Genomic DNA, 26,102 nt, shown 5'->3' on the forward strand with positions numbered 1-26,102 from the left:
CACTTTCCTAGCCTGCTTTATCATCATCAGCGCCTTACAGATTGAGACTGGGGAAATAATTTGGCTTTCCTTTCCCTTATGAACCTAATCTGACTCCAATGGAGGTGGAATAGAGATTCGGACAAGGATGATTCCTGCTGCTGAGTAAGTAGTTTGGGTCTTTTGTCAATGAATGTAGTTTAAACTATTTGGTAGATTTATGTTTCTCTCCAACCTGAGAAATTGTCACAGCCAATCCACTTACTCTGATAAATTCATTTAGTCCATGAAATAAAAAGGTTTAAAAATGACTAAAATGATAGTAATGGTTCACTATCAGCTAGAACATTCATATGGATTTCTATGTAACAAAATTGTTTGTGTTCAAGCGAATTTATAGCGATGATCATAGAAAAGTACTGAAAATAATCTATAATAATATATCATATAGTTTAACACTTCTATTGTATTTTTTCCAGCTGTTTCTCTATTATTTTGTGGCTATTGTGGCTTCTTGTGCTGCTGTATTGTGTGTGTGTGAACTGATTGTCCGGCAATTCTCCAACATTCTCCAGTGACGCAAGATATTCACTTTATTCAATAATAGTGCATCCACATCAGGAAGTAATACCGAGTGAAGAATCCTTATACTACAACTCTTCATTCTGATTGGTCAGAAGGCACTAATTTATTTTCTTTCTATAACACAATAAGATAAGATAATATAAGATAAGATTATCCTTTCAGCGGCAAATGGATAGCAGGAAATACTGCATCTGTAAAATCATAGTTTTATATTAATGTACTCATGCTAATATGGGATCGTTTCCATAGCAACAGCTTATACAGTGACGATGGGTTTTTTGTCATGAATCTGTTTTAAAAATCAGTTTTTTTTTCCCTGAGGTGAGGAAATTTATTTATTTATTTATTTATTTATTTATTTATTTATTTATTTATTTATTTATTTATTTATTTGTGAGTTTATTTATTTATTTATCTGGACTCTCCAGTGTTTCATGAATTGTTCTGAGGTTTCTTATTGTGTCCTAATTATTAACATCCCTACAAATTTATTTGTTCATCTTCAGTAGCTGCTTCATCCTGATCAGTCTCCAAATTTGAATCCTATTGAAAAACAGTGTTCTGAATGAAAGACATTTAGTAACGTGTTCATCTGCATGGATGAACTGGAGGAAAGAGTCCAAAATCCTCTACAGGTCTTCTAAACCTATTTACCAATTACAGCAGGAACAGACCGGGTGCTGTTATGATCTCTTTGTGAAGGGTGCCAGTAGTTTTTGTGCAAGCATCCCTAACCTCTAGCATTACACAGAAAGAAAGTAGTTTGTGTTACAATAAAACTCTATATGTTAAAGTAAAATAGTATGAATTATTTGTAATATGAAACACTGGCTAATTTGTTTTGTGGGAATTCCGCATTAAATGTAGCTATAAAGGGATAAAATGTTATAGTGTTATGACGTATCATCTTTAATAAATACACTGCTGTGGTGTGAAAGGAATAAAACAGTTTTTGCTGTACATCACAATCTGTTGTTGATTATTTTGCTATAACCGGAACACCCCACCATCATCATCATCTTCATCATCATCTTCATCATTATCATCATAATCGTCATCATTATCATCATCATCATCATTATCATCTTCATCATTATCTTTATCATCATCATCATCATTGTCGTCGTCCTTGTAGTCATCATCATCATCTTTATCATCATCATCGCTGTCCTAATCGTCCTCATTGTCATCTTCTTCATCATCATCATCATCATTGTTGTTGTCGGCGTCGTCTTCATCATCATTGTCTTCATCATCATCATCATCTTTGTCATCATTGTCTTCATCATCATCATAATAATCACCATCATTGTTTTTATATCATCATCATTTTCGTCATCATCGTCTTCCTCATCATCATCATCTTCATCATTGTCATCATCATCATCATTGTCTTCATCATCATCATAATCTTTGTCATCATCATTGTCTTCACCATCATCAATGTCTTCATTATCATCATTATCATCATTGTCGCCTTCATCATCATCATTGTCTTCATTATCATCAATGTCTTCATCGTCATCATCATCATCTTCATCATCATCATCATCATCATCATTGCTTCAATGTCAACTCAACCAGTGACATGATTATTGGTTTATCTGAATATTGTTCTGTGATACTTTAACTAAAGCATTTACATATGTGATAGCAATGGTATCATGATATAAACAGAACTCTATATTCAACATAACATTTTTTATTCTATAGAATATGTACTGTTTTGCTGTGGGATGACGGATAATCAACCCGAACACAAACATTAACGTAAGTAATGTAGCTCTTACTCGAACTGCTGCTGAATGATTCACACAAACCAATCTCCTGAGAATTCTGAGATTTCACCTGAGTTTGGACTCATGGGATGTTTTTATTTCAGATGGCCACTAGTGACCCAGACACTTACAGCGAACCCCAGCCTGGTGACCTGATCGAGATCTTTCGAGCGGCGTATCAGCACTGGGCCTTGTATCTGGGAGACGGATACATCATTAACCTTACACCAGTCGGTGAGTGCGTCAGCCTTACAACTCACTCTGAACAACCGAGTTTAGAAAAGTTACTCTCACATCCCTCTCCAGAATTATTGGCACCTTTTTAAATGATAAACATTACAGAGCAGTATTTCTGAATACTGAATAATAGTGTTTTCGGTCAAAATGTGGCAAAATGTTTGGCATCCCAGAAGTTAATTCTTTAATAGCTGCTTTATCCTGGTCAGGGTTACAAATCAGTTTGTCTCGGTGAAAAATGAAAGAGCTTTTCACACAACAAAGTACATCACAGTCAGTAGATATAGAATACTACACAAAAAAGTGAAACCACTAAACACAACCACACCTATGATAAAAAAAGAAGTTTCAATTCCTGGAAAAAGTTTATAGATGTGTTTGGAACGAGTGACTAGTCTCCAGATTCTAACCCTATTGAAATCTGGTGGTCTGAATTAAAGAAGACTTCTAGTTACACCTTGAACTGAAAAATCTTCTGCATCTTTGGATGAGTCTAAAATCCTCTTTCCAACTTTGTCTCCTTGTTAGGGTGCCAGTAGTTTTAAGCAAGCATCCTGCAGCCTCTAGCATTACTCAGAGTGTGTTAGAAAGTGTCTTCATGTGTTTAAGCAAAAGATTATGTGTTGTGTGTGTTGATTTTTTACTCATTATGAGAGGTGGCAGTAATTTTGTACTGAATATTACAAGTACATGCAGTGTGAGTGATTTCTCTCCTTCCCTCAGATGAGAGCCCAGCGGCCGCCATGTCCAGCGTGAAGTCAGTGTTCACCCGGAAGGCTGTGGTTCGGATGCAGCTCCTAAAAGACGTTGTTGGGGGAGATACGTTCCGTGTCAACAATAAATACGACAGCAGTCACACGCCTTTGCCCGTGCCTGAGATCATTGAGCGAGCACAGCTACTGATTGGTCAGGAGGTGTCATATGACCTGTTGGGCAGTAACTGCGAGCACTTTGTCACCCTGCTGCGATATGGCGAGGGCGTATCAGAGCAGGTTTTCCATCTTGTGGCATTTCTGTTTGTCATTAAATACAGGACAATTCCTGTGAAGTACAGAGTCCAGGATTGTTAGACGTCTTGGACGAGAGCAGAGACTATACAGTGCCTTGAATAAGTGTTCACCCCCTTGAGCTTTTCCCCATAATATAATGCTACAATGGAAATGAGTTCTTAACTCTTAAGGATCCTGATCCTTTAGCGCTTTATTCGTTAGGAAAAAGCTTCAGGTCTGTCAGATTGGACAGAAAATTTTGATGAACAGTAAGTCTTACCACAGATTCTCAATTTGATGGAGGATTTGGCTTTGGCCTAACACATTTAGGCTCTAAAAACCCTCCAGTGTGGCTGCAGCGCTATTATTAGGACTGTTGTCCTGATGAAAGGTCAAGTTTTGTTCAGTTTCATGTTTCTTGGAACAGGTTTTCTTCTAAGAATGCCCTGTGTGTTTGTCTGTACCCTTATTGTCCTCAAGCCTGACCAGTTTCCCAGTCTCGTCAACATGATGCTACGGCCACCATGCTTCATTGTTTCAGGAAAACGAGCAGTTTCTATGAAACGTAGTGCTGCGTACCAGAGCTAGAATGTGTAGAAGTGGAAGATAGGGCAGATAGACCTTTTCTAGTCTTGTCTCTTCAAAGCAGAAATCATTCAGTCAAATTAGCATGCAATTTTGGGAACTACACTGAAATTAATTATGTGATTTCTGATGGGGTTTAACACTAATAAAGGTAAACACTAATGCAATCACTCTCACATATGTCTTGTTGTGTGTGTGGTTTTTAAATTAGATTTATAATGCTTGAGGGGGTCAGTATTTATGCAAGTCACTGTGTCCAGACAGGAAATTTCATGCTCTTTTCATTTTTAAAAAAAGTACACAGATAGACCTAACTGCGTTCAAGCCAATCATTCATTACGTTTATTGTGTCTGGTTTTCTGTCTTTTTAGGCAACACGTGCTATCGGGGCGATCAGTTTGGTGTCAGCAGCAGCAAGTGCCTTCTCTATGCTCGGCCTCCTCAACACTCGCAACAGGAACAGACCTTTCTGACATCAGTGCAGTAACTTAATACGCAATAACTGCAATAACGTTTACTTATGTACACGCTGAAAACCAGTCAAATCACGTGTACACTTGCATCCAGTGCCGCTTAGTTTGTGCTCATGATTTAGGCTTTGTCCTTTGACACGGGGTGAGGATAGTTTTATTTATTTAATGTGTATATGTGAACGTATACATTATATCATTATAGCATTATAGCAGATCAGAAGTGGAGTATAGATACGTGTCTATTCCCTTTATTCTGAAATATCTGGATGATTATGCATGAGGTGTCCATTTTTGAGCACATGAAGAAGTAATGTGAGTTAGTGTATAGGTTTTTAAAGTTAGTAAACCTACTTTTTGATACTACTTTTAAAAAAAAAAAAGTTTTTACTACTGAAATATAAGCATTTTTATATTAGTATGGTTACAAAAAGTGTTGCTGTAAATGAACGAATGAACGAAAGACATTTCTCGCGCATGTAATTCAGACTTCATTGCCCACAAGGCATTGCTACGGTCGCCATTTTAATCCCAGGGAAACCCCGTAGCATCTGGAAACGTTAAAATATGTCTTACTGCAATATCCCTCCGTGGCTTGATATAGTTCATACACTTGTGTGTTGTACATTGCGGTTTTGAATGGTGAGCTTTGTATTTGCCTAATATTGTGTTAAAACTGTGTTCATTCGTTCTAATAAAATGGGACGAAAGCTGTTTTGCGGTCAGCGTTTCTTTTTTTAAAAAAAAACTTTGCCGGAACTACAGAGAGCGAGACAGTCGGCGGATTGATATGTATTGCGCAGGCAGCGTACTTCTCTTTAAACGAGCTCTGAAGCGTCGGTCGGATCATGTCAAGCGGTTCTGCGGATTATAACAGGTAATAACCGCTCTATTACGCGCGCATGAGCATCCCGGACGTGAGCGCTGTTTTAGTTCAGTGTCATCCTGTTCTGTTTGTCCCTCCTTGCACACTTAAAACAAGCAGACTTGAGTGTAACTGGGTAGCTAATTTGTAAGCAATGTTTTGGTTAGTAATGTAGTAAACATTAGCCAGCAAGCTAACGTCAACTGGCGTTATATGTGGGAGGGGCTAATAACTGGCTAGGCTTTAAACACACACACACACATATATATATATATATATATATATATATATATATATATATATATATATATATTGTAAATTTCCCTTTGGGATGAATCTATCTATCTATCTGTATTAAATACGTCATGTGGCATATAATATTATATGCCACATTATTTTGCTGTATATAGATTCTGATCAGTAAGCAAATTTTAATATTACTCAAAGATAATGCAGGTAAATACAAAATGCACTTTTTAAATGATGATTTCATTTATTAAGGGGAAAAAAGCCACCTGGTCCTACGTGAAAAATTAATTGCCCCCTCCTGTTAAATCCTGAAAGAACTGTGATTGACCACATTATTTTAGAAAGCTGAGTTACATTTCACTAGACACACCCTGGCCTGATTACTGACCTGTTAAATCAGGAATTCAATTAAATAGGACGTGTGTGACAAAGTGAAGCATGCTTAAAGAACAACACATCATCTGTGATCTAAAGAAATTCAAGAACAGATGAGAAACAAAACAGTTGACATGTTTCAGTCTGGGAAGGGTTATAAAGCCATTTCTAAGGCTTTGGGACTCCAGTGAACCACGGTCAGAGCCATTATCCACAAATGGAGAAAACCTGGAACAGTGGTGAACCTTCCCAGGAGTGGCCGGCCTACCCAAAATTACTCCAAGAGTGCAATGACGTCTCATCCAGGAAGTCATAAAAGAACCCAGAACAACATCTAAAGAATTGCAGGCCTCACTTGCCTTGAATTAAGGTCAGTGTTCATGATTCAACAATAAGAAAGAGACTGGGCAAAAACGGCATCCATGGAAGAGTTCCAAGGCAAAAGCCATTGCTGACCAAAAAGAACACAAAGGCTTGTCTCCCATTTGCCAAAAAATATCCTGATTATCCCTAAGACTTTTGGGCAAACATTCCTGGGACTGATGAGACAAAAGTTGAACTTTTGGGAAGGTGTGTCCTGTTACATCTGGCGTAAAACCAACACAGCATTTCATAAAAAGAACATAAAAAAGAACATGGTGGTAGTAGTGTGATGGTCTGGGGCTGCTTTTCAGCTTCAGGACCTGGACGACTTGCCGTAATTGATGGAACCATGAATTCTGCACTCTATCAGAAAATCCTGAAGGAGAATATCCCGTCAGTTTGTGACCTCAAGCGCACTCGGGTTATGCAGCAGGACAATGATCCCAAACACACCAGCAAGTCCACCTCTGAATGGCTCAAGAAAAACAAAATTAAGTCCAGTTAATGGTCGAAAACCCTCCAGTGTAGCTTGAAGTTGTTTCTGCAAAGGGTGGCACAACCAGTTATTAGATTTAGGGGGCAATTACTTTTTCTCACGTAGGGCCAGGTAGGTTTGGACAGCTTTTTTTCCCTTAATAAATGAAATCATCATTTAAAAACTGCATTTTCTATTTATTTGCATTATCTTTGTGTAACATTAAAGTTTGTTTGATGATCTGAATCTTTTAAATTATAAAAACAGGAAGGGGGCAAGACCTTTTCACAGCACTGTATATATAAATATATATTCCCATTAACTGGGGGCTGTTCCAGTTGTCTCCCTGTGCACTACACAAGCAATTAAGCAACCTCTTATATGTACTATGTAGTGCACTACAGATTTAATTAGCAGCTTCTTTAGAATCCAGCCGGTCTTAGCCTGATAATTGTACATGCCCTAACTTTCATTAATCAGTCTAGAAGAAAAGTAGCCTGTGCATAACTGGTTACATATACAATATATCACCAAAAGTTTTGGGACACCCCTCCAAATCATTGAATTCAGGCGTTGTTTTTCAGGGTTTGGGCTTAGACCCTTAGTTCCAGTGAAAGGAACTCTTAATGCTTCAGCTTCATGCCAAGACATTTTGGACAATTTCATGCTCCCAACTTTGTGGGAACAGTTTGGGGATGAACCCTTCCTGTTCCAACATGACTGCTCACCAGTGCACAAAGCAAGGTCCATGAAGACATGGATGAGTGAGTTTGGTGTGGAGGAACTTGACTGGCCTGCACAGAGTCCTGACCTCAACCTGATAGAACACTTTTGGGATAAGACTGCGAGCCAGACCTTCGCACCCAACATCAGTGCCTGACCTCACAAATGCGCTTCTAGAGGAATGGTCTAAAACAACACCTGAATTCAATGATTTGAATGGGGTGTCCCAAAACTTTTGCCAATGTGGTATATGTGTAAATTTTATGAGTGTACTGTCACAATGATTCTAATGGACATGGCTCTCCAGCATTGCTATTCATTCATTAATTTATTTATTTTCAGTAATTATGTTGGTTAAGAAAGTGAAAATACACCCTGGATGGACCAACAGTCTATTACAGAGCACCACACACACACACATTCAGGAACACTTTAAGCATGGCCAATCCACTTACCCATAAAGACATAGGAAGATCATGTGAAACTCAGATACACACAGAAACCCGAGCTCAGGATCAAACCCTGGAGACAGCTCCCACGGCCGGGGAGTGGCAGCAGTACTCGCTGCACCACCACGCCACCACTGCGAGGTTCATATCACATTTCTGTAATTTGGTACACTAACGATGATTTTCTGTCACAGCTCTAGAGACAGAGACCATGAGGGCCCTGAGGGAATGGAGCCTGATGGTATCATTGAGGTGAGTGAGTCGTCGTCACAGGAAACAGAAATGATTCTAATTTCATGCTGAATTACTAAGCTGATAGTTTGGCCTCTATGTAGAGCAACTGGAACGAGATTACAGACAACTTTGATGACATGAACTTGAAGGAGACGCTCCTTCGTGGTATCTACGCTTATGGTTTTGAGAAACCGTCAGCCATTCAGCAGAGAGCAATCATTCCATGCATTAAAGGTAAGTGCTGTCTGTTTGAAACTGCGCTCCAGGAACAGGTCCGAGAACATATAATATTTCAGTTTTAGTATATCTTTGAATTGGATGATGTGAGGATCATATCTGCTCTCTCTCTCTCTCTCTCTCTCTCTCTGTGGCTTTTCACTTTTCCTACATTACCCAAAATGCTGTTCGACTACCTCCAATAGGAAAGATCTTTTTTGAATGGCTCTTAAACTTGTAATTTCTACTTGTGACATTTTTTATGACTTTAATAAGATTTTTTGAGCATGTTTACAGAAACACACCAGGGGCAGGTTAGGTTTTTACTGCTTAAGTTTCATTTCTTTTTATATTTTAAGGTTATGACGTTATCGCTCAGGCTCAGTCAGGAACCGGCAAGACAGCCACGTTCGCTATCTCCATCCTGCAGCAGTTGGATTTGGAGCAGAAGGAGACCCAGGCTATGGTGCTGGCTCCGACCAGAGAGCTGGCCCAACAGGTGCGCTCTCTCTGAGACGCTGCAGTAAGATACTCACCCCGAACATCTCACCTTTTTAAGGCTTAGAAATCAATGTATTTGGTACAAAACATGCATTCTTCAATCTTTCCAAAATACACTGTTTTAATCCTGTTTCTCGCATGTACACAAATGTTTATTTTTTTTGTTGTCGGTTTGTTTTGGTAATTAGATCCAGAAGGTGATCCTGGCACTCGGTGACTATATGGGTGCCACATGCCATGCCTGCATCGGGGGAACAAACGTGCGAAACGAGATGCAGAAACTCCAAGCCGAGGCTTACCACATAGTGGTCGGGACACCGGGCCGTGTGTTTGACATGTTAAGCAGGAGGTTTCTGTGTGAGTAGTTTAAAACTGACCAGTATAATTGTTCATACGAGTATAAAGATATAAAAGCTGGGGCTTAGCCAAAAAATGAAATTTACACAGTTCAAAAGATTGTGGTTTAAAGTGTGAACTGAAGTATAGAGGTTATAATATAGTTCTAGTTTTTAAGATTTATACGCTATATTGCCAAAAGTTTTGGGACACCCCTCCACTGAATTCAGGTGTTGTTTTTCAGGGGTTGGGCTTTGCCCCTTAGTTCCAGTGAAAGGAACTCTTAATGCTTCAGCTTACCAAGACATTTTGGACAATTTCATGCTCTCAACTTTTGTGGGAACAGTTTGGGGATGACCCCTTCCTGTTCCAACATGACTGCACACCAGTGCACAAAGCAAGGTCCATAAAGACATGGATGAGTGAGTTTGGTGTATAGGAAATTGACTGGCCTGCACAGAGTCCTGACCTCAACCTGATAGAACACCTTTGGGATGAATTAAAGTGGAGACTGTGAGCCAGGCCAAAACTGGGACATCTGCCTTTACATGCACATGAATGTAATATGGAGTTGCCCCGCCCTTTGCACCTATAACAGCTTCAACTCTTCAGGGAAGGCTTTCCACAAGGTTTAGGAGTGTGCTTATGGGAATTTTTGACCATTCCTCAAGAAGCGGATTTGTCAGGCACTGATTTGGCTCGCAGTCTCTGCTCTAATTCATCCCAAAGGCATTCTGTCGGGTTGAGGTCAGGACATGAAATTGTCCAAAATGTCTTGGTATGCTGAAGCATTAAGAGTTCCTTTCACTGGAACTGAGGGGCCAAGTCTGAGATGGGACTTTTACTGAGCACATCTGTACATTCTGCCTTTAAACACTGTTATTTAGGGCTTTGCGATATCTAATAATTAATCACAAGGATGGTTTTTATTTATTTTCAAAATGCCTCTTAATATTGTTTAAATTGTGTTGCTGAACAAAATCGTGCCTTTCATGGCGAGTATATCTGAAGTTAACTCTATTGTTTAAATTTCATTGTCTTTTTTTAAAAAACACCATCATGTTATTCTGATGCTTCTTGTAAGTCAGAGTCGCACACTCAGAGATAACTTATAGACACAGGACACACACTTTAAATTCCCTCTCACTGTGCACAGCTCCTAAATGGATCAAGATGTTCGTCTTGGACGAAGCCGATGAAATGCTGAGTCGAGGATTTAAGGATCAGATCTATGAAATTTTTCAGAAGCTAAGCACAAACATTCAAGTGAGCGCCAATGATTTTTATTTTTGCTTGTTGTTTGACCTCAGTGTACCACCGCTGTAATGAAACGGTCCATGAATGTGTCAGGAACACAGAACTCATGAGGCTTAATGGAAAATATTGCGTATTTTTAGATATATTGAGCCAGTCAGGTTTGCACTACTGTGCCGTTTCTCGTGATTAAAGGGCATTATGGTCAGGTGTGAAATAAAGTCTGTAGACAGGTTTTGTATTAAAGGCAGCGCCTCCTCATTGAGCTCGTCTCGTCTTTGTTCCAGGTCGTGCTTCTCTCCGCCACGATGCCCTCTGAGGTTTTGGAAGTGACCAAAAAGTTTATGCGGGAGCCTGTCCGCATTCTTGTGAAAAAAGAGGAACTTACTCTGGAGGGTATCAAGCAGTTCTACATCAATGTGGAACGAGAGGTGAGAGCACCAAAAACAACAACAATCATTAAGATCATACAGCTGTTCATCACAAAGTCTGTCTCAAACCAGGAACTGATGCATGACTTACACTGATCAGCCATAACATAATGAGCACTGAGAGGTGACGTGAATAACACTGATGATCTCCTCATCATGGCACCTGTTAGTGGGTGGGATATATTAGGCAGCAAGTGAACATTTTGTCCTCAAAGTTGATGTTAGAAGCAGGAAAAATGGACAAGCGTAGGGATTTGAGCTTTGAGTTCGACAAGGACCAAATTGTGATGGCTAGACCACTGGATCAGAACATCTCCAAAACTGCAGCTCTTGTGGGGTGTTCCCGGCCTGCAGTGGTCAGTATCTATCAAAAGTGGTCCAAGGAATGAACAGTGGTGAATCGGCGACCCCTGTACACTGCCGAAAGCACCAACAATGGGAACGTGAGCATTAGAACTGGACCATGGAGCAATGGCCTGGTCTGATGAATTACGTTTTCTTTAAAATCAGGTGACTGGCCAGGTGCGTGTGTGTCGCTTACCTGGGGAACACATGGCACCAGGATGCACTATGGGAAGAAGGCAAGCCGGCGGAGGCAGTGTCATGGGCAATGTTCTGCTGGGAAACTTTGGGTCCTGCCATCCATGTTCCTTTGACACATACCACCTACCTAAGCATTGTTGCAGACCATCTACACCCTTTCATGGAAACAATATTCCCTTTCAGCAGGATAATGCGCCGTGCCACAAAGCAAAAATGTTTCAGGAATTGTTTTTATTAGCACAACAACCAGTTTGAGGTGTTGACTTGGCCTCCAAATTCCCCAGATCTCAATCCAATCAAGCATCTGTGGGATGTGCTGAACAAACAAGTCCGATCCATGGAGGCCCCACCTCGCAACTTAAAGGATCTGCTGCTAACACCTTGGTGCCAGATACCACAGCACACCTTCAGGGATCTAGTAGAGTCCATGCCTTGACGGGTCAGGGCTGTTTTGGCAGCAAAATGTGACCAGCACTTTAGGTCATAATGTTATGCCTGATTGGTGTATATTTTATTCACGCTAACGCTGTCTGATGTAACATTTTCCATCCAACACCTGAGATATGCTTTATGTTATAGATCATTTGTTTATATCTCTTATAACAGGAGTGGAAGTTAGACACACTCTGTGACCTTTACGAGACTCTGACAATCACCCAGGCTGTGATCTTCCTGAACACCAGGAGGAAGGTGGACTGGCTGACGGAGAAGATGCACGCTCGTGACTTCACCGTCTCTGCTTTGGTAGGAAGCCTACACTTTGGGACAAAATACATATAAAGATTTTCTTTTATTTAAAAAAAACAAAACAAAAACAAAAACATGAGAAGCCTGATGAATTGCATGTAAGTTTTTAATAGCAGGGTTGTCATGGTAACCTGCTTCTCACTGATTACTGTAGCTTTCGGCTTTTCATCACCCTGTTCTTATGATCATCCCACACGTTTTAAAAATCGTGCCTGAATATAATAGTTTTAATAAACTTCAGTCTAAATTTGGCTTAAAATATAAAATATCCAAAAACCCCAAAATCCACAGCCACGTGTGGTTCCCTGATTACTCATGATTGATGACTATATCATGGTCTTAACAGAGAATAAGCATACCGCTTAGGTGTTTTCTTGTATTTTTTTAACCAGTAAGTTGAAATTAAATGCACTTTGTGCTGTTTTGTGTTAACAAAATGCATCATTGTCTGTGTATTATAGCTGAAGAGGTACATTTTCACCACTAGCTAATTGCATCTTCTAAATTTGCTGATCATATTTGGAGATTCTGGTATGGTATTGACCCCCAGCTCTGATCTTTTCAGCATGGAGACATGGACCAGAAGGAACGCGATGTGATTATGAGGGAGTTCAGATCTGGTTCCAGCAGGGTGCTGATCACTACGGATTTGCTGGTGAATTTGCAGTATTCTTTTCAGAAGCTATTGACCCTTTCGGCAGGAAGGAATTAAGTCTATAATGAACTCGGAAATTACGCTGACCTATTAGTTCCTCAGAGCTCTTGGTTGCTGTTGAAGAAAGGACATTATCAACCTATACATTATTTACTGTCCATTGTCACCCGAATGAGGATGAGGTTCCCTTCTGAGCCTGGTTCCTCTCAAGGTTTCTTCCTCATATCATCTCAGGTCACCTCAGGCTTCTCATTAGTGATAAATGTTAGGGATAAATAGTAACTTTTTCTGTTTTCCATAAAGCTGATTTGAGAGAGTGTCCATTGTTAAAAGCACTACACAAATAAATTCAAATGATCCATTGAATTTCCCCGAAACACGTTAACTGTTCTTTTTAGGAGAACATTTTCCACATTCACAACATGGTGCTCATATCTGCTGGAATCATTAACATTAATATCAACAGTACCAGCTTTAATACAATAATCCATACTGGCTCAGGTTATGAAGGGCAAAACGTATGTATGGAAGTCAGAATCTACATAGCATCTTATTCACTTTGCACAGGTTGCAATAGTCAGGTTGGGTGGAGATCATTTGCTGAAGAAGATACAAACTAGAACAGCTCTGAGGAAAAAATCGTTCACTTTAATCTCACGAGTTCATTCAGAGCTCTTCATAGAGAACAGGCATTAATCATTCTCATTCGTACCTCACAAAACGTTTTTTGCCAAGAAATATTAAACGTCTTTAAATCTGGAAAATGTGCTTTGGTTGGGAAATGTATAAAAGGGCTTGATTTGTTCATCTTAGATTAGGTTTACAATTTATAACCATAACTGGATCACTAATGATAATGGATCAATAATGATCACTACTTGCACTAGCAAGCAATGACTGAACACTCACCTCTCAGAGACCGCTTTAAACATTATTTTCATTCTCGTTTAGAAAACAAGTAAAGTTGCTGATCATATTATTACTACGATATATTTTAGACACGTCATAAGGCATAATATTATGAACACTGACAGGTGAGGTGAATAACACTGATGATCTCCTCATCATGGCACCTGTTAGTGGGTGGGATATATTAGACAGCAAGTGAACATTTTGTCCTCAAAGTCGATGCGTTAGAAGCAGGAAAAATGGACAAGCGTAAGGATTTGAGCGAGTTTGACGAAGGGCCAAATTGTGATGGCTAGACCACTGGATCAGAGCATCTCCAAAACTGCAGCTCTTGTGGGGTGTTCCCGGTCTGCAGTGGTCAGTATCTATCAAAAGTGGTCCAAGGAAGGAACAGTGTTGAACAGGTGAAAGGGTCATGGGCGGCCAAGGCTGATTGATGCACGTGGGGAGAGAAGGCTGGACCGTGTGATCCGATCCAACAGACGAGCTACTGTTGCTCAGATTGCTGAAAAAGTTAATGCTGGTTCTGATAGAAAGGTGTCAGCGCATGATGGGTCAGGGCAAAAGAAGGGACCAACACAATATTAGACAGCTGGTAATAATGTTATGCCTGATCAGTGTACTTACCTGCTATCTAAGTAGCTCAGTGGAGAAATATTTTATGTTAAATATGTAAAAAAAAAAAAAAAAACCCACTGTGTTCTTTTATGACTTCCTCACAGGCTCGTGGTATCGACGTGCAGCAAGTGTCTCTTGTCATTAACTACGATTTGCCCACCAACCGAGAAAACTACATCCACAGGTTTGTGCTGTTCATTGTTTGAACATTGTTTAATCTGTTACGATGTTTAAGCACTCGTTGCACGATTATAACCCTACCACCCCGTTTTCTGCAGAATCGGACGCGGTGGCCGTTTTGGCAGGAAGGGCGTCGCTATTAACTTTGTCACCGAGGAAGACAAGAGGATCCTTCGAGACATTGAGACTTTTTACAACACTACAGTTGAGGAGATGCCCATGAACGTGGCTGATCTGATTTAAAATAGCTGAGCCTGATGTTCGGTAACGTAGCGCTCGCTGTTGTTCAATAAGAACAGTTGCATTATTTTATCAGAAATCGGATTGCGTGGCCTTGATGCTGAAAGCGGCGTGCTCTGTGAAGTCTGCTCCTTTATCAGTGGACTGCCTGGGGTATGATACCGACATGGGTGCTTCAAAATTATTCCTTCATAGGTATTTTTCCTAGTACAATAAAAGTGTGTGTATTAGATGCTCTTTATCCCGCAGACTACAAGGTACACGTGCTGCATCAAGACAGCCAACTATGCGTAATTAACATAACATCTGCAGTTATTGTAGCACAAAGGGTCAGATTTCCTGGCCTTTCTAAATTATATAAGCACTTTATCTTAGATTATTTTTTCGCTTGTATTAAAGCTGATAAATTATTTATAACCAGGATGTAGTGCAGACTTTCTGAGCCGGTGTTTAGTTATAATAATAATAATAATAATAATAAATAGCACTTTGTTTGATTATGAAATGTATTTGAGCGTTCTGGAAAATAAACGTTTGCTGGTGAGTTTGTGAAGTAATCAACACTATTGTGTATCTTCTTTCACACTGCTTAACTATGATCTTTGCTTTCGTTGTGTCTTTTTACAACTAAAGGCAGTGATGAGGAGGTACGAGGAGAGGGCTATCTATTCTAAAGGAATAGAAGTGCAGACAGATTCATCCACACTTGCTTCCTGATGTGAGCCAAAGTAGGGACCCATGAATATAAGCAAATTAGAGCAGGTATGCAAAGTTGTGGGTTGCTGGTAGAGCACTAGGGAAGGCACTCTGTGATAAAACGTGGAAATCAAGCATACACTAACCAGGCTGAGTGAAATGAGGAATATTTTTGTTAATATCCAATACTACTGTAGTTAAATTATTGCAGTAGAGAGAACATTGTCACATTGGCATAACAAAATTACATTTCAACCACTAGAGAGAGCTGTGCAAGCTGAAAGTGCATATACATTTATGGCATTTAGCAGAGGCCCTTATCCAGAGCAACTGAGGGCAGCTTGGTGGAGCTGGGATTTGAACTCCCAACCTTCCGATCAGTAGTACAATGCCTTGGACACTGAGCTACCACATCTGCTACACTGTACACTAATCAGGCATAACATTATGACCACCTGCCTATTATTGTGTTGGTCCCCACTTTTGCTGCCAAAACAGCCCTGCCCTGTGTATTCTGACCCCTTTCTATCAGAACCAGCATTAACTTCTTCAGCAATTTGAGCAACAGTAGCTCGATTGTTGGATCGGATCACACGGTCCAGCCTTCGCGTACCATGTCCATCAATGAGCCTTGACCGCCCATGACCCTGTCGCTGATTCACTACTGTTCCTTCCTTGGACCACTTTTGATAGATACTGACCACTGCAGACCGGGAACACCCCACAAGAGCTGCAGTGTTGCAGATGCTCTGATCCAGTGGTCTAGCCATCACAATATGACCCTTGTTAAATTCGCTCAAATCCTTACGCTTGCCCATTTTTCCTGCTTCTAACACATCAACTTTGAGGACAAAATATTCACTTGCTGTGTAATATATCCCAACCACTAACAGATGCCATGATGAGATACTCAGTGTGATTCACTTCACCAGTCACTGCTCATAATGTTATGCCTGATCGGTGTATAGATACATAGCTACAATAGTGGGACAGGACCGAAAAACAAAATAAACTCTCAGCAAAGAGACATTTCACTTGGCTGAACATTAAAATTGGCCTCAGCCTCTGGACTGGACTCGGTAACTAACTCTGTTCCCAGATGCACAAAGACGATTAAATAGAATTGGCCTTGCTAGCACTAGCGTGCCCCAAAGGGATCCCATTTCACACAGAAATAAAACTTTTAGAAATGCGCTTTTATATCACGAGTAAGCTCTTGCCACAAGGCAAAGAAAGTGTAAGAAAACATTTTTAATCACAATTTCTTTTAAATGTACAAAATGAATCAAAATTTCTGTGAGATAAAGAGCACATGTTAGTGAGCTCAGGAGCTCTGTGTGGCCTGCTGCATGATCACGGAGCAGAGGTTCAGCAGCTGCAAGTATTCGTCAGCTCCATCCGCCAAGCACTTATCAACAACCTAAAGACAAGAAAACACTTGTCATTTATCTTTCAGAAGAGCCTTCAATACAGAAAGTCATTGTAAGCTGCCTTTATGGAAACCAGTCAGCATCCATGCTACATCTCCAAAACAGATGTAACGTCTGAGCGCTAATATAAAACGGGGTGGTTTCTTAGAAAAGGGAGTATTTGGCATGTATAGCAGCGATGTTTCCAACTCACAGCCATCTTTTCTGCGATGACAGACTTCTGTTTATCCCCCAGTTTCTCCTCGATAATAAGGTCATGGAACTGGCTGAGGATCTGTGTAGCTGCATAGCCTTCATCTATCATATTCTGTTAATACAGGAGACTCAACACAGTGACTCTTTTTTTAAAGACACAATCTCAATACAGACTACAGAATTTGTAATGGAGAATCAGAACATATTGGATACCAAGGCACTGTTATAATCTATTCAGAAAACATTTATTAAAGAATAAACTGCATTTGTTTGCAAATGTATTTTTAAAAAAAAAGACCCACGTAAAAGAAAACCTTCCTCTCTATTCCAAATGCAGTCGATTAGCTACGGCATGTTAGGTGTTGGGTTGTGAGTAATCTGAAACACTCGTGTAGGCAGTTTTTAAGACTGTATGGCACACGGTTGTTAGGCAAAAGGACGTCACAGGGCTAAAAGCAGTCACAGCTCCATTTTGAAGCTGAACCACTTTAATCTTCAGCACGCTGTTGTGTGTCACTAGCATAAGACAAAATTTGTGTATTATATATTAGTTAAATACAGATATTTCTTTCCGTGAATGAATTCTAAAATAGTGTCATTGAGCCAAAGACACACGTTATATCTTGGTTGACAAGGAGAATTATTGGTAGTTATTTTGGTACTGATTTATTTGGAGAATTATTGGTAATTTATTAGATTAAGATGGCAATTTAACATAAATCTAACCTTTTGTCTAAAGTATTTATAGTATATTTATGATTTGTTTTCTTAACTAATATACATCTTTACCAAGGGTGCCAATAATTCTGAAGCGGACTACATGTACTCTATAATGAATAAACCACCACTTACAGAAAAATGTGACGAGGAGCTCCTTTTGTAAATAAAGTGCATTAGGCATTCACATAAAGTTAATTTTTAGAAGACATTTTATAGACAGTCCACGTCTTTCACACCAAAAGTATTTAGACTGTTAATAAAATTAAGTATAAATATAATTAAATCAATCCTAAAATCCCAAAAAACTTTTGTAACATCTATTATTATCTATTATTTTTGCAAGGTATCGAACTGTGTCTATTTTTTTAGTGGAGGACATCCGCCTTGTACTTACCTTCACAGCAATCTCTAATTTTTCAAAGTTGCCTTTGTAGCAGGTCTGAAGCAGATTTTCAATCACTTTGGGTGGAACCACCTAAGATCAAAAACCCAGTTGTGTTTTCAAAGAGCCTCAAACATGCATTTCATCAGCAGGTGTAGGACACAGACGTGAAGGCTCACCCCTGCGATCTCGATGACGATGCTCTCTGTGATCTCTTTCTCTGTACTGAGTCTGGCTGTGCTCTGCAGGAGGGTTATAGCTTTCCGGAGATCTCCCTCTGACACTTTAACCAGCGCATCAATTCCCTGTGAGAGAGCATACACACACACACACACACACAGGATCAAGTGTTTAACCATCACAGTCATATCCATATGACATCTTATTTCATAAGAATTCTAAACACTTCAGATTTTAATGTTCACCTCTTTGGTGTATTTTAGATTCTCCTTCTCGCAGATTTTCACCAGACACTCCTGCTGAATTTGGTTGGCGAGAGGTTTGAAGCGGAATTTGGAGCAGCGGGACGTCAAAGGCTCGATGATTCTGCAACAAAGAACATCCACGTGGTAAAAACTCTGAAATCCCAATAGGAAATAAGAGCATCTGTATACTGATTGACGTTTCTCAGGAGGTGGGATGATCTGAAATGATCCCAGGAGAACTGTACAATCATACAGCGTTGACAGGACAAATTCTATTGTTTGACCTGCTTTGAACGAACCTTAACCTTAAAAAATAATTGTCAATGAATTAAATGCAGTAATCCATTCCCACAAATCTTTCAAAACAAAGTATAAAGGTCCAACTTACAATCACGAAGCAATGTAGTTAAAGTGTTATTACTATTTTAATTCGGATAATATCAGACTATCTTTAGGTGCTTAGTGCTATTGATACCAGTACTGAGATCTTAAGAGACATTTAACCCTAATAATATCAGTACTAAGCTCTTCTGAGGTGTTTAGTCTTCATAATATAAGAGCCAGCATGTTCTAGAGTGTTTAGTCTAATATTACCAATGGTGTTTAGTCAGTCTGACCTGCTGACGTAGTTACAGATGAGGCAGAAGCGGGTTGTTCGAGACTCCTTCTCCATGGTGCGCCTGAGAGCGGCTTGGGCCGCACCGGTCATGGAATCCGCCTCGTCCAGAATAATGATTTTAAAAGGAGGACATGATTTCCCACTGGACGGAGGACAGTACAGTGTTAAGCCGAAATATAATTCAAGTATGTAAGGAAGGTGGGTGAGTTAGGTTAAGGGTAAGTGGTACGGTTAGGGAGAGAAGGAGGGAGGGATTAAGGATAGTCCAGAATAATTATCTAAACAAAAACTTACTCTGACCGCGTACCAGCCACTGTGAGCTGAGCAAAATTCTTCACTTTCTCCCGGATCACCTGAATCCCTCTCTCATCTGAGGCATTCAGCTCCAACACTCTCTGTCTGTAAAGCTCTGGGCTGGAGAAGAGGAGGGATTTATGACCAATCTGTACACTGTGTATTTTCCATGTATGAAGCTGGCTTACTGTTACTGCACTACTTAACATTTACACACAAGTTACAAGCAGTTCAGCACGACTTTATCTGAGAAACATGTTCAGCACTGAGCAAATCACCAGCTCTAGTCAATCATTTAACAAAGGACTGTTGCTTCCATGCAGCACAGCTACACTATATTGCCAAAAGTTTTGGAACACCCCTCCAAACCATTGAATTATTTGCCCCTTAGTTCCAGTGAAAGGAAATCTTAATGTTTCAGCATACCAAGATTTCTGGACAATTTCATGCTCCCAGCTTTGCTTGAACAGTTTGGGGATGACCCCTTCCTGTTCCAACCTGACTGCACACCAGTGCACAAAGCAAGGTCCATAAAGCCATGGATGAGTGAGTTTGGTATGGAGGAACTTGACTGGCCTGCACAGAGTCCTGACCTCAACCCCTTAGAACACCTTTGGGATGAATTAGAGCGGAGACTGCGAGCCAGACCTTCTCGTTCAACATCAATGCCTGACCTCACAAATGCGCTTCCAAAGGAATGGTCAGAAATTCCCATAAACACACTCCTAAACCTTGTGGAAAGCCTTCCCAGATTAGTTGAAGCTGTTATAGGTGCAAAGGGCGGGCCAACTCCATATCACATTCATGTGCATATAAAGGCAGACGTCCCTGTCTTGGTCTGGCTCACAGTCTCCACTCTAATTCATCCCAAAGGTGTACTATCAGGTTGAGGTCAGGACTCTGTGCAGGTTAGTTAAGTTCCTCCACACCAAATTCACTCATCCACGTCTCCTTTCACTGGAACTAAGGCGCCGAGCCCAACCCCTGAAAAACAACACCCGAATTCAATGATTTGGAGGAGTGTACCAAAACTTTTGGCAATATAGTGTATCTAAGATTTCACCTGGTGTTTAACAGCTCTCTGGATAGAAATAATGGCCTTCCTCCAGGCCTGGTCTCCTGTTAATCACAGCGATACTATCCAATTGCTAGCTCATGATTTCCTAATAGTGCTCTTACATCACTGGCAGGATAAAAAACGTAGTTTCTGCCACCCTAGTCTGAAGGAAGCACATGTTTCCATTCACCTTCACATATTAGTAGCTTATTGTGCAATAGAGGAAGCTCAGATGTGTGTTTTTACCCATAAAGCTCTCTGGCAGCTGCAAGAATAGTGGAGGTCTTTCCTGTTCCTGGTGGGCCATAAAACAGTAGATTTGGGAGCTATAAGGAGAAAGAGGCGAAAGAAACAATAGGAATTACTTGATGTCTTCATTTAAAACTCTTGGGTCTGTTTTGGGACACGAGTGTTGACGGCTATAGGCAATGTGGTAGTGTGTTTCTACTACACCATGACAAATTATGTGAAATCATGAACTTACAAAAGGAAAAGTGTAGACATTGCATTATATTTGCCTCATACACAACCACAGACCGTATGACATGTAATGAAATGCTTGGAGGGGCCGCCTGTCAAGTATAAATGCAGATTAGAGCCTGAGTACTATTCCATGCTCATCTATCGTTTATGGCTGAACCCAGATTAAACGAGTAGAAACAATGAAAGGAGAGAGGATGTATTCTGTACACTGTATGGCTGAAAAACTCACATCAGCGCCCTCTAGCGATTTCTTCAAAACGGCAACAACCTCCTCTTGAAAAGCAACTTCATCCACACACTTAGGTCTGCTGTTTAAAACGGGGAAAAAAAGATGTTTACACAAAATCCATCCACATCCTGCCATGCAAACCTTTAAACCACTTAGAGTATTAATTTATCTCAACTTTATAATTTATAATTCTCTGAAAAATGTCAGTAAAGCTACTGCTGATTTGGCGCACCACTTCAACCAAACATAACATAACGGTATCGAAATCTGCATTGTATCGACTCCATTTTCATTGTTGTATAAGCTAGCTCAGGGTCAGGAGAACTACATCCACATCCAATACATGGTCTGTTAATCTGCATCAGAGTATTGACCTTTAAATACTGAGGATCACTGAATCCTTCGATATGGAAATGAGCAACCCGAAGAAGATTCTGAAGGGGAGAGTAAAAAAATAAATAAGTCTACTGATCAGTATCTGTGTTACTATTAGAAAACGTTTCCAGAGTCTTTTTAAGTCTCATGTTTTGCAGAAAACGGTGCAGAAACCTTTCAAATGTTGTTTTTAAATCAAGTTTTTCAGTTGCACCGTCATGCCTTGTGAATAAAACGCAGGACAAGGTAAACAGAAATCGTCTGCATTTTGATGGAACAATGCTTGCATAGTCTATTTACTTCTAAATAGTTTCTCCATCCAACATATTTTGAAACATCGCTGAATGAGGAAGTCACCACGTTCATGTTGATTGCACTGCTTTCAGATTTCACATGCAAATCAACGATGATGTGTTCCAGATGTGTCTTCTGCAAACGGGGATTAAATGGACACCAAAGTGGACGCGGAAGTAGGAAGTGATTCGACAAGTGTGATCACCTGACAGGATTGACAACATGGATCTTCAAGGCTGGTCTAGAAAGAAACCAGCCCCAGGATTCTGGGTATTTTATTTACAAGCACTGATGCTGCTGCTGCACTCGTTTCAACAGAAGTTGTTGTTTTCAGCTGCTCCCTGTTCGGGGTCTCCACAGAGGATCATTTGGTCCACATGTTTCAATTTGGCACAGGTTTTTACTGGATGCCCTTCCTGACACAACCCTCCCATTTAATCTGGGCTTGGGACCGGCACTGAGAGTTAACTCTTGAGTGGCTGGGTTTGCGGAATCGAACCCAGACCACGGCAATGAAAGCGCGGGATCCTGCAGCCGGACCACTAGGGGGATACTTGTTTCAACAAAAGTATTTATGTGAAAAGAATTCACAGGAAAGAAGACGATAGAGATGGCAAAACAGAGACGTGAAAGAGAGGGAGCCATGCTAACCAGATGGCTCTTAATCTAACAACCTGAAATCTTAGGCATACGCAAATAAAAGATGCAAAGGAAAAATGCTGTCATAGAGTCATAGCATACAAGGTAAAGGTTATGCAAGGTGGTGTGCATTTTAAGGCACACTTCTATAACCTGGGTTTGTAAACCCTTACACACCCCCCTATACCCCAACACACCACCCCACCCCACCCCAACCAGTCTTACATGTCTAAGAAAAGCTAGACACCAAGCATATTTAAAGAAGAAAAAGAAAAGAAAAACATGGAGCTGTAAGTCTGGGATTTGTGTACAAAGAAAGAGGGGAAATAATATATCCATACACAGATGAAAATCAACCAATCAAATAAAAGGGGAGACGAAACTTTAATTTATATGAAAAAAGTGAAGGAAGGTCCCCCAACCCCTGCTGAACTTTTAAACCTGAATTAGGGATTGAGTAATGAATCTTCTCCAGGGACAAACAGGACATGACATCTCCATGGGAGACCAACTGGCATGGGAGGGTGAGGTGGCATCCTCCCACTTAAATAAAAGAGAACGCCTGGCCAGGAGGGATGCATAGGATACTAATCGACGTTTAGCTGTGGTTAGACGCCTATCATCCTCTCCAGTAGAGCTGAAAAGAGCAACCAGGGGGTCTGGTTCAGTTTGTGCAATTTTATAAGGAAATTAGCTGCTATGCTTTTTATTTTTTTATTCAGAATCTTGGAGAATCTGCCCCAGAACTTAAAGACCCAGTGACACCAAAGTTGTCATAAACTAAACAGCCAGAACAAAATCAGTACTAAAGAAAAGCATGCCTAAGACTTTTTGTATTTTCTGTGACTAATATAAAAAGGTTTAAGATAAGTAGTTTGATTGCTTGTGTCAAAATGTGTCTTTAACCGTGACACATAACAGCTTCACCAGTGTTTTGTAATGCATGATAAAAGAGAACAATATGATGCACTATATTGTCAATAGTTTTGGGACACCCCTCCAAATCATTGAATTCAGGTGTTGGGCTCGGCTCCTTAGTTCCATTGAAATTAACTCTTAATGCTTCAGCAGATCAAGACATTTTGGACAATTTCATGCTCCCTACTTTGTGGGAACAATTTGGGGATGACCCCTTCCTGTTCCAACATGACTGCACACCAGTGCACAAAGCAAGGTCCATAAAGACATGGATGAGCGAGTTTGGTGTGGAGGAACTTCACAGAGTCCTGACCTCAACCTGATAGAGCACCTTTGGGATGAATTAGAGCAGAGACTGTGAGCCGGGCCTTCTTGTCCAACATCAGTGCCTGACCTCACAAATGCACCTCTAGAGGAATGGTCAAAAATCCCATAAACACACTCCTAAACCTTGTAGAAAGCCTCCCCAGAAGAGTTGAAGCTGTTATAGCTGCAAAGGGTGGAACAACTCCATATTATATTCATGTGCATGTAAAGGCAGACATCCCAGTTTTGGTCTGGCTCGCAGTCTCCGCTCTAATTCATCCCAAAGGTGTTCTAAGAGGTTGAGGTCAGGACTCTGTGAAGTTCCTCCACACCAAACTCACTCATCCATGTCTTTATGGACCCTGCTTTGTCATGTTGGAATAGGAAGCGGTCATCCCCAAACTGTTCCCATAAAGTTGGGAGCATGAATTTGTCCAAAATGTCTTGGTATGAAGCTGAAGCATTAAGAGTTCCTTTCACTGGAACTAAGGGTCTAAGCCCAAACCCCTGAAAAACAACACCTGGATTCAATGATTTGGAGGGGCGTCCCAAAACTTTTGGCAATATCGTGTATTTCTGTCACTTACTATTTCTCCACCCATGGCACTGGTTTCTGTCGCTTATTCTCTCCACTGCTGGAAGCTGTGGCTTTGTCCTTCTGCGGTTTAACACTTGTAGATCCTTTCAGAAAAGCCTGCATGTTTACTCCTGGACAGAACAGAATAAATAGCATCATTTACCAGCTACATTATGAGTTTTATAAGTCAACCATATTACACCAATCTGTCCTGCTAATAACATTAGCGCTAAACCTGTCCGTAATATTATTACTGTTAGATTTTTCACGACATTTAACAGTACTTTATAAACTAAATAAAACTCTTACATCCAGAAATGTAACTATAACAAGACTTCTTTACCTACGAGACCAAAAATTTCATGAAGTTAAACTTAAAACGACTCCAAAAGCGAGGAGCCCTAGATTCCCGCCAGGCGCACAATCGATGACGACACGCACGACGTCATTTTGGCGGCGACCGCTTTACACGGAAAGTGTTTACACATAGTTTTTTTTTCCGCACCTGTATTCGACGCTACAGCACCTCTTTTGAGTTGTGCACATTTTTTACTGACGTTATTTAATTAAATACAGCCAACCAAATCTGAATATTAATTTCACAATATAATGGTTCAAAAATCTGAATTATGCAGTTATTGTTTATATTCATGCTTTTAATCAGTAATCAATTTTATCCACATTCTACACTTTTTGTTCACAATCAGGCTTTCACAAATCAGCACATTTTCTTAATTATTAAACATAAAAACTTTTCAAATATATATATATATATATATATATATATATATATATATATATATATATATATAATATACGAATTTTTCATGCTTTTATAGATAAAATGACACTGAAAGTCAAAACTACTAAAGATATCACAAGACAATCTTAAAGTCCGGCATTGAGACCTATGAACCAACCTATTTTGGATCGTAGAATGAAAGTAAAGTTCTATATAAATATTTCACTCACTGTTTATTTGATTTAGATTTTTTACAAATCCAAATATGGATAATTAGATGTAAATATTTGTAGATGCCGTGAGCAGTGTCCCGGGTTCAATCCTGACCTTAGCGTTTTTCTGGACTTTATCATGTCCTCACTGTGTCATCCCATAATCATGCCAGTAGGTGCCAACCCTGGTCCCAGGTATTCCCCCATCCTCTGTTCTGCACATTCAATGTGGAAAAATAAATTGAGGTAAAGATATAGAATAATATATATGAAATTAATACATGAAGAAAAAGCTGAAATGCAACCAGGAGTTTGTTTACAGTCATAAACCAGGAAACAGTGTCCTCCCAGTTTATCCCATTACTCTTTCGCTGCTCACTCAAAAATATTTACTTTTTCTACAGACACAGCTACAGAGTATTTTTAATAGCACAAGTGTGTGTGATTTTTTTGAAGCCAGATCTTTTACTCGGTAATCACTGTGCATCCTTTCAGCTCATTTCGGTGATCGATTAGTTTTGTC

The 26,102-nt window shown here is 40.1% G+C and overlaps 3 protein-coding genes across 7 annotated transcripts in view; 2 read left to right on the forward strand and 1 right to left on the reverse strand.

The window, feature by feature from the left end:
• The window catches only part of plaat1 (phospholipase A and acyltransferase 1), a 4,792-nt gene extending 132 nt beyond the window's left edge, over window positions 1-4,660 (forward strand). Inside the window, exons 1-5 of one of the 2 annotated variants that reach the window (XM_058401232.1) lie at window positions 1-144; window positions 2,278-2,334; window positions 2,447-2,576; window positions 3,303-3,571; window positions 4,525-4,660. The exon at window positions 1-144 is cut by the window's left edge and continues 132 nt beyond it. In XM_058401232.1, coding sequence (XP_058257215.1) covers window positions 2,447-2,576; window positions 3,303-3,571; window positions 4,525-4,626 — 501 coding nt within the window. In that variant the 5' untranslated portion in view covers window positions 1-144; window positions 2,278-2,334 and the 3' untranslated portion in view covers window positions 4,627-4,660. The remainder of the gene's footprint in view (window positions 145-2,277; window positions 2,335-2,446; window positions 2,577-3,302; window positions 3,572-4,524) is intronic. The other variant, XM_058401233.1, reaches the window with a different exon arrangement.
• Window positions 4,661-5,339: 679 nt separating this feature from the next.
• On the forward strand, window positions 5,340-15,547 carry LOC131360606 (eukaryotic initiation factor 4A-II-like). Its single transcript, XM_058401224.1, has 11 exons — window positions 5,340-5,500; window positions 8,317-8,374; window positions 8,458-8,590; window positions 8,932-9,071; window positions 9,262-9,430; window positions 10,566-10,675; window positions 10,951-11,094; window positions 12,244-12,381; window positions 12,950-13,039; window positions 14,671-14,750; window positions 14,845-15,547. The coding sequence occupies exons 1-11, from the start codon at window positions 5,472-5,474 to the stop codon at window positions 14,987-14,989; spliced, it is 1,236 nt and encodes a 411-aa protein (XP_058257207.1). The 5' UTR covers window positions 5,340-5,471; the 3' UTR covers window positions 14,990-15,547.
• A 1,366-nt stretch (window positions 15,548-16,913) lies between these two features.
• Window positions 16,914-25,978, reverse strand: rfc4 (replication factor C (activator 1) 4). Of its 4 annotated transcripts, none has more exons than XM_058401226.1 (11): window positions 25,695-25,978; window positions 24,636-24,756; window positions 21,517-21,595; window positions 21,051-21,130; window positions 19,748-19,867; window positions 19,452-19,595; window positions 18,835-18,955; window positions 18,589-18,714; window positions 18,422-18,502; window positions 17,306-17,419; window positions 16,914-17,102 (listed from the first exon to the last, which is right to left on the reverse strand). In XM_058401226.1, the coding sequence occupies exons 2-11, from the start codon at window positions 24,746-24,748 to the stop codon at window positions 17,007-17,009; spliced, it is 1,074 nt and encodes a 357-aa protein (XP_058257209.1). In that variant the 5' UTR covers window positions 24,749-24,756; window positions 25,695-25,978; the 3' UTR covers window positions 16,914-17,006. The 4 variants fall into 4 exon arrangements, with proteins under 4 accessions (XP_058257209.1, XP_058257208.1, XP_058257212.1 ...); XM_058401225.1 differs by lacking the exon at window positions 25,695-25,978 and adding an exon at window positions 24,969-25,106; XM_058401229.1 differs by lacking the exon at window positions 25,695-25,978 and adding an exon at window positions 24,973-25,061.
• Window positions 25,979-26,102: the final 124 nt, after the last annotated feature.

Source organism: Hemibagrus wyckioides, linkage group LG10 (assembly GCF_019097595.1).
Source record: "Hemibagrus wyckioides isolate EC202008001 linkage group LG10, SWU_Hwy_1.0, whole genome shotgun sequence".
In the NCBI taxonomy this organism is placed as follows: domain Eukaryota; kingdom Metazoa; phylum Chordata; class Actinopteri; order Siluriformes; family Bagridae; genus Hemibagrus; species Hemibagrus wyckioides.

Excerpts from the sequence above, each read along its gene's own strand:
- LOC131360606 (XM_058401224.1), top strand. The coding sequence starts at position 5,472 with ATGTCAAGCGGTTCTGCGGATTATAACAG. Across the intron at positions 9,072-9,261 it reads CCAGAGAGCTGGCCCAACAG|ATCCAGAAGGTGATCCTGGC; the intron begins GTGCGCTCTCTC and ends TTTGGTAATTAG. Across the intron at positions 10,676-10,950 it reads AGCTAAGCACAAACATTCAA|GTCGTGCTTCTCTCCGCCAC; the intron begins GTGAGCGCCAAT and ends TCTTTGTTCCAG.
- rfc4 (XM_058401226.1), bottom strand. The coding sequence starts at position 24,748 with ATGCAGGCTTTTCTGAAAGGATCTACAAGTGTTAAACCGCAGAAGGAC. Across the intron at positions 18,956-19,451 it reads ATCTGTAACTACGTCAGCAG|AATCATCGAGCCTTTGACGT; the intron begins GTCAGACTGACT and ends TCTTTGTTGCAG. Across the intron at positions 18,715-18,834 it reads ATCTAAAATACACCAAAGAG|GGAATTGATGCGCTGGTTAA; the intron begins GTGAACATTAAA and ends GCTCTCTCACAG.